The sequence below is a fragment of the Lactuca saligna genome, chromosome 6 (genome assembly GCF_052625555.1).
Source record: "Lactuca saligna cultivar CGN05327 chromosome 6, ASM5262555v1, whole genome shotgun sequence".
Classification (NCBI taxonomy): Eukaryota; Viridiplantae; Streptophyta; class Magnoliopsida; order Asterales; family Asteraceae; genus Lactuca; species Lactuca saligna.
This window is the reverse complement of record NC_136422.1, coordinates 45,827,501-45,839,120: the sequence shown is the minus strand read 5'-3', so window position 1 is coordinate 45,839,120 and position 11,620 is coordinate 45,827,501. Positions and strand designations below refer to the sequence as shown.

Below are 11,620 nucleotides of genomic sequence, written 5' to 3'. Positions count from 1 at the left end.
ATTGGAAACAAAAACAAGACCATCCGTTCGACATGGAGCATGGGCATACTCCCTAGTTTCTCTCAAATCAAAATATATACCTCAATTTATCAACAACATTTCACTTAAAATTAAACTTTGGTCTGTTTTTTAATAAACTAACAAGCTCATAAAATCAATTGTGAAAGAGGTAACTTCTATAAAATAAAAATATATGAGACAAAACTATTTCCTATATATGTGAAGCAGGGAAATACTAGATACTTTCTCCTAAATTCATTTTCAAAAGTTTTAATTTTTTAAATGTTGTGTAATTATTGTGACTTCAAAATTCAGTTGATATACAGAATATAATCATATTTTTGTTTTAGTAGCCTCTCTCCCTTTCTTGATTTTGTTCTAAGTACTTTTTAGTTTATGATTTTCCATTTTTCTCTATAGTTCATCTTCTTCGTAGACACGCTGGAATGAGTTATCCTTCCCACCATCTCTAATGCCACACATGGTTGATCAACTGGTACCTGAAATATTGCAACACAAAAACATAACAATTTCAATATAATATTCTTGAGTAAAAGTGGTTGTTTTCAAATGACCGATCATTCATAGAGAAGTTAGAAAAATGGTATTACAATTTATTAATTCAACTGATATAGGATGTTTGGAATTTGGATGCAAGATATATATATATATATATATATATATATATATATATATATATATATATATATATATATATATATATATATATATATATATATATATATATATATATATATATATAGTGTTATTGTGGTAATATGTGAGTAGTTAAAATCAGATTTAGAGGGTGTAAGTGTGAAACTTACAAAGTGACCAGCTTCAAGAATCCAATAAAAGTGTAAATTTTTGTAAGACTTGGTGAAACCTTTTGTCATTTTATCATATCCACAATATATTGGAGTTCTATCAAGACTCAAGAATGTATTTAGCCCTTCCCACCTGTGACACCAAAGAAAACTCAAGGGTAAATAGTAATTCCATATTGAATAAAGATCATGAAAGTACACATATTGAAACTTACTTGAGCTTCTCAACCCATGCTTCAGTTCCCTTTGTTGAACATATAACATCAAGCTACAAAAAATTCCCACCAAAACGACAACAATAAAGATTCCCAAAATCAATCGAGCTTTTAAAGAGGAAAAGGATCTTACTTGACCATTATATATAGTCACATTGACTCCCTTGTTCAAGAGTTCATCTACCTAATTAACAAAATAAACAAACCAATGTTTGAATAAACTTTTTCCAAGTTGTAAAACCATCTTCTTAGATTATAAAATCTTGCCTCGTTAATTCTGGGTCGCATGAAATCGCCTTTTAAGTAAGTAAAAACAAGATCGGACTGTCCTCCCCATCTATAATCCACATATATATTCTAATTTAAAAGTTTCCTTAATGAATATTTGTTTTAAATTATATAAAAGAAAATATAAAACATAGACTCACTCCACATTATTTGGAATAATCCCAAGTTTCTTTCTGATGGCACCATTCATCAAAAGACCAAGACCACTATCTATACCTGGAGATATCTTCAATGAATCGAGATATCTTGAATACCTCTTTTGTGAGATTCCACTCATTAGTAATGTTGATGTCATTAACACTGGATCCATCCCCGAATCCAACATGAAATTGTAAAAATCCTACAATTAATCCAAATAATCATTTCTTTATTGAAAAAAGGTGTTTCTTTAGAATGGAAATTAAATTGCACAAAATTAATCTATATTTTGGGTAATTTTTCAGTTTAAACGCTTTCATTTATTCTAATTAAACCATAAAAAATTAAGACAAGTTAACCATTTTACCATATTATTATATAATAGGTCTAAATGATAATTACATGGGTAATCTGAATAACAAATTACTAGCCAAACCTAATGTAACATATCAAAATTGTCAATTAGGAAAAGATGTATGAAACTTTTATCATTTGACTCGAAAATTAAGATATTAATCGTGAAACCGTAAAACTACCCAAATATAGTTATTATTATTATTATTAGTTTTGTAATTTAACCTTTTTTTAAAAGGGGAAAGTAAAACATACAACAGAGTTGCTATTGGCACTAATCACTCTTTCAAGATCACTCCATGTTTCTGTGGCATCTTTTAGTTTTCCATTTGCTATTTGTCTCTTTATTACCTTTACTATACTGTTTCATGAGATGGGTTTGTCACAAAAAAAAAAAAAAAAAAAAAAAAGCAATCAAATTCAGAGGAATAATAAGTCAACATAGCCAATTACACACATAGAAACATCACAATTCCCACAGTTGCTAATGGAGGAAGGCCAACCTGTTTGCTTCGATCAAGCCATTGCCGCCTATCCTTGAAACATCCTTCAGAAGAGGACCCCATGATACCTAATATTTCCAATTTCAAAAGTTTTTGAAAATTTAAAATCATGTTTGATATGTTCTAGAGGTTCGTATTTGTTCAAACAAGCTAAAAAGAGAATAAAGTACCACATAATCTTCAGGTGAGATCCAACTATCTCCCAATGCAATACCTGAAGATAAATCATTAAATCCATTAAAAAAAGAGTTACCAAACGTTATTTTTACACAAACCTGTGAGCATAGGTCCAAAAACATCATATGTGAGTGCTTACAAGGAATCCAATCTATGTTGAATAAAAATTTAAAACTACCCCACACAGTTCACATTGAGTTTTTGAATAAACGTATTTAGCTTTTATGTGCACTTACATTTATGCTTTTGTCCAAAATCACTGAGTTTCTAAAAGCATTAACGCTCTTCTTGGTAATTTAAAGTTCCCATCAAAATATAGCAAAACAAGTAGATGTTTTTACGAAATTCCTGATTAAAACTAGCGTGTATACCTCCAAGAATGAGCTTTAACTTCTTATCTTCAATGGCCTTGAGAACAGACAATCCAAGAGTGACTGCATATTTACCACCATAAGACTCTCCCACTATATAAAAAGGACTCTTTTGAAGGGTTTCATTTCTATTAAAGATTTCAATCAATAATGTCGTTAAATCAATGGCAGCCTCCTCATCAGTTTTCACCAATAACTTTTTGTCTTCAACATAACTGTATCCACTACCAACTGGATTATCCTAATTTCACACCAAAACATTATCAAAAAATATCATTAAAGTTCAATAAAGATTCTTTAATATAAGAGTTTCTAATAAAAAAATTCACATACCACAAATAATAGATCTGCTTTCTTTAGCCATGTAGAGTTTCTTGGCTTCAAGAAAGAGTTTAATGGACCCACCTCTTCAAAATTTCCAGTCCCAACTCCTGACGCACCCTAAAAACCCCACACGAAAATCACGAATTAACACATTTTTGAAGAATAAAACTTGCTTTATTGCATTTGTATAAAGTACTTACAGGTCCACCTTGTAACCAAAGAATTATAGGCCATGGGTTGTTTGAATTTTGAGTTCTATAAGGACTTTTGTAATACCACCAGAATATATGGGCTCCTGTGTTTAAAAACACCACAAAACAACACGCGAGAATGTCAAAATATCTAATTTTGGAAAATGGGATATCTAAGGAGAATGGAATCATGGAAGCTTACTAGGTCTAACTTCAACGTAACCCCATTGTTCTGATCCATCTGACGTCCCTGCAGCCATGGCGAATCCTCCATGGAAAAGGAAGAACAGCACAGCTGAAAAAAGTGTCAAAGCAACAAGGTGGAATTTTGTCATTGGCAGAAAAGCTGAAAGAATCGCAAATAAATTATGATATCATAGATAGATGTGCAAGTGTTATTTATATATAAAAAAGAAAAAGAAAAAAACTTTCAATGATTGTCGACATAATAGGTATCTTAATTTAAGTATACATAAAAACAGCAAAGGAAAGAAAATACGTCGACCACCGGTTGCAAGTGCATTGAATATATATATATATATATATATATATATATATATATATATATATATATATATATATATATATATATATATATATATATATACACACACACACACGCGCGCACACACACACACTAGCAATTGGCCCGCGCAAAGCGGCGGCAAAAGATTAGTTTGTTATTAAAGAACATATTCCAAAAAAACAGTTACCACATTAGTCAATCGAATATGGAAATTTTTGAACTTTCGCGTTTTATTGGACATGTGTTCTAAGTCTATTGATTGTCTTTGTGTTTGTTCGGTATGTATTTTCTTACATTGGATTCGTTATACCAAAAACAGATAATATACAACTACATTTTCATCTGGTATGATACCAGGAAAAGTGTCATCGGTGAATAGTTTTTTTTTGAGACATTTCACATTCCAAATAATAAAAATAATTGTTATTATCACTTATATTATTTTTTGGTTAATATAATTTTTATACAAGACGTTTTTAATAAGAAACTAAATAAAAATAAAGTATAAAACAACCAATATATTCTTGCTTTTAATCTTTAATAATAATAATAATAATAATAATAATAATAATAATAATTATAATAATAATAATAAATTGTTAAAAGAAAATGAAAAAAAAAATTAAGTTTGGGGCCGTTTGATAGTTGTTGATTGAGAAAGTACTGATTGAAAAATGTCTATCTAAGTAATAAGTTCTGACTGAGTAAGAAACTATGTTGTTTGATTGTACATTTAACTGAATGTGCTGACTAGGGATGAAAGTGGGTCCAAACCCGGACCCGATGGACCCGGACCTGGAAAACCCAGAACCGTTTAACGATATTTTTAAGAACCGGAAACCGGACCGATATATAGGAACCAGGTCCGGTTCGATTCCGGGTAAAGTGGGTCTAGAACCGAAAAACCCGGAAATAGAAAAGTGGGTAAAGTAGAACCGGGTCAAATGAGTTTAGAACCGGAAAACCCAGATTTTTTTTTATTACCCATAATCTTTCAACCGTTATAAAAAAATTACATTTAGGCTGTTAGGTTATTGACGACGTTGATTTATTTAAAAATAAATAAATAAATAGATATAACAATATTGGTTTAAAAAAAATTTGCGTCACCTCATAGTTACTTACGTGCCTTATTTGATCAAGTTGAGTAGTTTGACCCATTTTTTTTATCACTGTACTTTTTTTTTTTTTTTTTTTAAAGAAATTATGTATTTGACTATTGGATAATTTATTTTGGGTTGTGTGTTTTAATTTAAAATATGTTGAAATTCTAAATTGTTAGTTATTTATTTATTTGCAACCACACTAACTTGTTTTTTTGCATCTTTGACCTTGAAGGCTTCAACTTTGAAAATTTGAACATAAAAGCAAGAGACAAATTTTTTGACATTAGCAATCTTTTAATTTTCATGTTTTGTCAACATCTTACAACTTCTCATTATAAATAGGCCCTTCCACCTCTACATTTTCATTTAACTTATTATTCTCTAAGTTTAAAGTTTTGAGTTGTTTTTTCTTTTCAAGAACATTCATGGAAGCTAACCTCCCAATTCAAGTATGTTTCTTTTTAATTTTATACAAATATGCATTTAAAGCAATTGACTAATTTACGTCTTTATACTTCAATTAGGTTCCGTTTTGAATCTATTAGTTTTATAACTTTGATACTTCATTTTTTACATGCTTTAAATCTACCTAGATTTTTTTTTACTTAATTTGTTTAGCATTTGAATTTGAAGGAGAGGTCCACATGTTGGCAACATTTTGATATGTTGTGGGTAGTAGAAAATGATGGGGTTGAACGAAGGCAAGCAAGGTGTAAGTATTGTTTCGCTATACTTAAAGTCGATCCATCAAGACACGGTACAAGTAGTCTAATAGACATTGTCGTACGTGTGCCAAAAATCCGAATAATATAGCTAGGTAATAAGTTTTGTGCTTTTAATTTATTTGGTAACATTTTTTTTAATACTAAATATGTTTATTTTTGTTTTATGTATAGAGATTGAAGATGCGTTAACTCGACAAGATGGTCAAGGAATAAGTGTTGTTTTGTTCTTAATTGTTTAAGAATTTTGATTTGAATTGTTTTGAATATTAGACTTTGATTTTGAATTGTTCAATAGGTACCATGAACTTGGACCCAACCATTATCCCCTTCTTCGCTTGTGTTATGTTCTTTTCATTGTTATTTTACCACAACATGGATAAAAAGAAACATTCATTAAAATGATTATTAAAATGACGAAAGTCATTGATTAAAATAAAAGTAATAAAAAAATAATAAAGTGGAATGTGGATGTGCATGCATTGATTAAAATATCATTCATTTATACTTGTTTACACCCACATGCACAATTGCACAGTACCAAACAAGTAAATTTGATTCAAGTTCAAAAACATTAATCAACCAAAACAAACACTTACAAACCAATAATCATTTATCGACAAAAAAAAAACAAAAATAGTATAACTACTCGTTAATATCTATCGGCCTTTTTCCATTTCCATTTTGGGTGCGTATGGCGTCTTCCAACTCTAATACATATCATAAAAAAAAAATTAATATGAAAGTTAGCATATAACCAATGTTTTGTTATTAGATAATAAAATGAATTTGTTTGCTACCTTTAGCTATGTCATCATCTTTAAGAATATCATCGATGTTGTCAACAATTGGCTTCTTTGATTTCCTCACCCAATCTTGGGTGCAAACCAAAGCCTCTATTATAGGTGCGGACAAGTTTGCTCGGTAACTATCAATTATGCGACCGCTTGTACTAAAAGCGGACTCGGAAGCCACGGTAGATATTTGAATGCCCAAAAGATCTAATAACATAAACATATAATGTTAAATTATACTACATTATAATAAAAATATAAGTAATTAAAATTATACCTTTTGCCATCCGCGAGAGAATTGGGTAACGAGATGCGTTATTTTTCCACCAAATCAATATATCAAAGTCCTTAACGCCTTGGGTTTGTCCTTCGTTCAAGTATCGTGTTAATTCCGTTTCCTTTAAAGCCGATGAATTCACCGATTGAGCAAAATAGTCACCCACAAAGTCGTCATCATCATCAATATGCATAGCATCTTGACTACCACCGGTTTCAAATGGTACATTAGAGTTGGTATTGTAACAATTAAAAAAGTTCTCAAATCTCGATTCAATATCCTTGATTAAAGACTTAGTCTTCGCAGTAATATCTAATTCGAAAAGGGGTTTATTTTCCAGCATCTTGTACTTGATCAATGTTTCAAAAGCATGTCTAAAAAATTCTGTCTTCATTTGCGGATCCAAGATAGTCACAAAGTACATGTAGTCATTCAAATTTTCAAAATCTCCCCAATACTTCTCATATTTTTCTATCATATCCTTCCCAATTGAATAAAATCGTTTGTTTTTTGACCAAACCCGTATATGTTTGTAAATGCCACATACTTCTCCAAAAAACCGATTTGCCAATGGTTTTGAAGTCGTCGACACCAATTCTATTTTCACCTTGAACTTCTCAAGAAAAGAGACCATTGCTCGACAAGTTACAAAATCTTCACTCACGGGGGTTACCACATCTCGTGCAAAGGAACGATCTATCAAAAAAATGTTACAAAAAAAATAATTAATATATCATTTTGGAGGGCTGTAACTTACTCAAAACACATGCAAATTAGGTTTTTCCAAAGTCTATAACTATTGCCAAACAATAAGCTATAATTTTAAAAAAAAAAATCAGCCCAAACGGACTCATAACGAAGTAGATATGACAGCTTAAAGTTAACGAAAAATTCTAAAATAATGTTGTTAACATATTCAAAACAGCTTTGATATATCATTTTTGGAGGGTTGTAACTTACTCAAAACACATGCAAATTAGGTGTTTCCAAAGTCTATAACTATTGCCAAACAATGAACTATAATTTAAAAAAAAATCAGCCCAAACGGACTCATAACAAAGTAGATATGACAGCTTAAAGTTAACGAAAAGTTCTAAAATAATGTTGTTAACATATTCAAAACAGCTTTGATATATCATTTTTGGAGGGCTGTAACTTACTCAAAACACATGCAAATTAGGTGTTTCCAAAGTCTATAACTATTGCCAAACAATGAACTATAATTTTAAAAAAAAAATCAGCCCAAACGGACTCATAACGAAGTAGATATGACAGTTTAAATAGAGCTAAAAATTCAGCAAGAATGCAGAAAAAAAATTACCTTCCATTTCATACTCATAGAAAGCTTTTTCTAAATCCACCGCGATCTTCAATAAGTCGTAAGTTGAGTTCCAACGAGTGGGACAATCGTTGCACAAAAATTTGGTTGATTCCACCCCGACGGCTTTCATGCACTTTTTAAATAGAGCAATCCGTTGTGTGGACTTTCTAATATATCTTACGGCGTTTTGCAAACATTTAACACTCTCGTCATTTTTATTCATCCCGTCTCTCACAATTAGATTGATAATGTGTGCCATACACCTAATGTGAAAGTGTTTTCCTTCATTGTACAAGTTTGGTAATTTGTTTTTTAGAAACTCTATTGCTTTGTCATTAGAACTTGCATTATCAACCGTACAAGTCATGACATTTTTAATACCCCACCCTTGAATACATTTCAACACTTCTTTTCTGATATCTTCCCCCCGTTGACTATCTAATTCTTTAAAGTTGATTATCCTTTTGTGCATCTCCCAATTATCATCAATAAAGTGTGCGGTATGAACCGTGTTAAGTGGATTACATAACAATGTTACCAACTTATTTCTTTCTTCTTGATAATAAAGTGACACTTTTTTTGAAATTGTTGTTCGACAAGGTACAACCACCTTCCCGTTTAGTGCGTTTGTGTATTCAATAAAGGCCTCATTTTCTACAAATTTAAAAGGTAGACCACCCAAATAAATTCAACATAACCTTTTTAATTCGTTTGTCTTCATGTTTCCAAGTGCTAACACTACCCTCCCCGGTTGGTTCTTTTTTAAATTGTAATGTTTGTTGGTTTTTCAAATTCTCGGGGTTTTGTTTACAATTCTTTGCATGCTTATTTAAGTTAGACGTACCGGTATTATTCTCGTCGGCTTTGAGAACCCTCTCACACCATTTGCACTTTCCATGCCGAACTCCATCAATAAAAATCTTCTCAAATGATTTCCAACAATCGGACCTTGTTTTCCCTACTCTTTTTCTCTTTTGTGTTGGTTCCTCATTGATTTCTTGTTGACTGTTGTTAACAAACACCTCGTCATCATCAAACTACAATAAATAACAATAAAAACACAATTAAAATACAACAACAGTGATCATGAACATATTAGCCGGTTATATAATAGTTGTATACATAATGGTTCCCATTGCTTATTGGAATAATTGTTATGAAGCCAAGCGGTTCCCGATTTACTCTTCTCATGTGTTTGATGCACAAGGAGGAAAATATAATGTTTCAAGAGTTTTAAATTCCACAACCTTCTCATTTGACAAACAAGGATATAACGATTATAGCCAAATCCACCTTAGTATCTTTTTCACGTTTGCTTATGGTCTAAATTTTGCCACATTGGCTGCCACACTCTCTCATGTCGCACTCTTCCATGGAAGGTATGCACTCAGTTCTTTGAGAACCTTATTTTTTCAAAGTATAAAGAATGGTTAAATTCAAAAATTAGCAATGTACTTTTATTGGTTGTTTATTATAGCATCTTACTTACATTTATTTATGTTACATCATTATAGTTTAAGAATTTTACCCAACTATAACAATGTCATCCAAAGAGAAAGCAACAAGCCATCATGTTCCTCCAAGATTTTAAGCTTGGACATTATATGAAAATCCCACCAAAGTCCATGTTCATTGTCCAGGTAAATATATTTATGTTTTTGCACTATTTCACATAATAAAACAGACTTACAAATAGTTCAAACTAATTATATAATCTTTAACAAAAAAAACTAATTTATACTCGTTTTTGGTGCATAAAGAAGTTGGTGGGGACAATAATTGCATCATCAGTCTACTTCGCAACTTCTTGGTGGCTATTGACAACAGTCGAATACATTGGTGGCTATTGACAACATGCTACATATTATTTTAAAGGTTGTTGGCCTGCTGCTTTGTAATTAATAACGTGAATAACCCATTCAATTTCAAACAACATATCATATCAGGTGAGATACTTTGATCTAGGTATTCAAAAATATATAAAGTTATCAAGATTAGGATCTCAAATCCAATATGCATTGTAATTTGACAACTTACTTGTGTAGCTTCATTGTTATCTACCCAATTGTCCACCATTGGTCTTTAATTGATTGTAGGAGATTGATTTGAAGTTCAATTGGGAATGATTGTAGGAAATTGATTTGATGATTGTCGACTTGAATGATGAACTGATGAATAGTGTATCGGCATTTTTTGATTGAGGAACTGAAATACTGAATGATCAAGTGCCGCTGAAAAACGATTGAAGAACTGGATGAAGAACTGATGAATAGTGTATCGGCTTCTTTATCAGCGCAAATCGAGTGAGGAACTGAAATACTGAATGATCAAGTGCCGCTACAAATCGATTGAAGAACTGGATGAAAATTGACGACTTGATTTGATGATCTTCTGTGAGCGATTGATTTTTTTTCTTCCGAGTTCCGACGATTACGAACTTGGAGGGCACGGGGGAAAAAACTAATTGTATTCCGGTTCCAAATCTATATCGGTTCTACATCTTAATTGGTTCTTTGGCCCACTAAACCCGGACCCGGTCCATTTAACCCGGTTCCGGTTTTTTTAACAAATCCGGTTAAAAAACCCGGAATAACCAGACCGTTAGACCCATACCCGAAATACTCGGAACCCGGATATGAGTAATTTTGAAACCCAATACCCGGACCGTTTAAGCATTTTCCGGTTATACCGGTTCCGGTCCGGTTTTTCGGTTCCAAAACTCATCCCTAGTGCTGACTGATCTAAAATGACCGTTTTACCCTGATGTGCTTTATAATAATAATAATAATAATAATAATAATAATAATAATAATAATAATAATAATTATAATAATAATAATAATAATAATAATAATGTATACAAAAACTTCCAGCATAATAGACATTAAATATAGTATTTTAGAGATTAAAATATAAAAAACTCTTTAGCTTGCTGGTAAACATCATTATATGTATAGGGAGACTTGAGTTCAATTCTTGTAACCTCTCATTTTACTTGTTTTTATCCAAGGCCAAAGGTATTTTTGTAAAGTTTTACTTTCTTTTAGTCAGCCTCCTGCCAACTCCTTTCTCAGTCAGACATTTCTTACCGAGTCAGATAGCCAAAGTTGGACAATCAAACACATTTTGCTGACCGAGTCACCAAAAACGTCTGACTTGACTCAGTCAGATGCATATCAAACGGGGCCTTAGTCTTTTTATCCCAAATGACCAAAACTGTTATATATATATATATATATATATATATATATATATATATATATATATATATATATATATATATATATATATATATATATATATATATAAACCACAAAGATACAACCTATTAATTTTTTAACTTAGGGATTAAAACTTAGTAACTTTTTAACTTATGGACCAAAAATTTAATCAGACCAAAGCTCAAGGATCATTTCTATAATTTACTCTAAAATAAACGGGAAAATAGTTTTGAAAAGTGTATTTTAATGGGTGCTTTTAAAATCT

At 31.1% G+C, this 11,620-nt stretch overlaps 1 protein-coding gene across 1 annotated transcript; it reads right to left on the bottom strand.

Annotated features, from left to right (window-relative positions):
- Positions 1-233: 233 nt before the first annotated feature.
- LOC145001666 (serine carboxypeptidase-like 51) lies at positions 234-3,786 on the bottom strand. The gene is made up of 13 exons (XM_078961019.1): positions 3,591-3,786; positions 3,398-3,492; positions 3,207-3,314; positions 2,874-3,114; positions 2,496-2,539; positions 2,326-2,393; positions 2,078-2,183; positions 1,471-1,670; positions 1,310-1,379; positions 1,176-1,226; positions 1,043-1,095; positions 828-960; positions 234-500 (listed from the first exon to the last, which is right to left on the bottom strand). Exons 1-13 carry the CDS (start codon positions 3,721-3,723, stop codon positions 390-392), a joined length of 1,413 nt encoding a protein of 470 aa, XP_078817145.1. The 5' UTR covers positions 3,724-3,786; the 3' UTR covers positions 234-389.
- Positions 3,787-11,620: the final 7,834 nt, after the last annotated feature.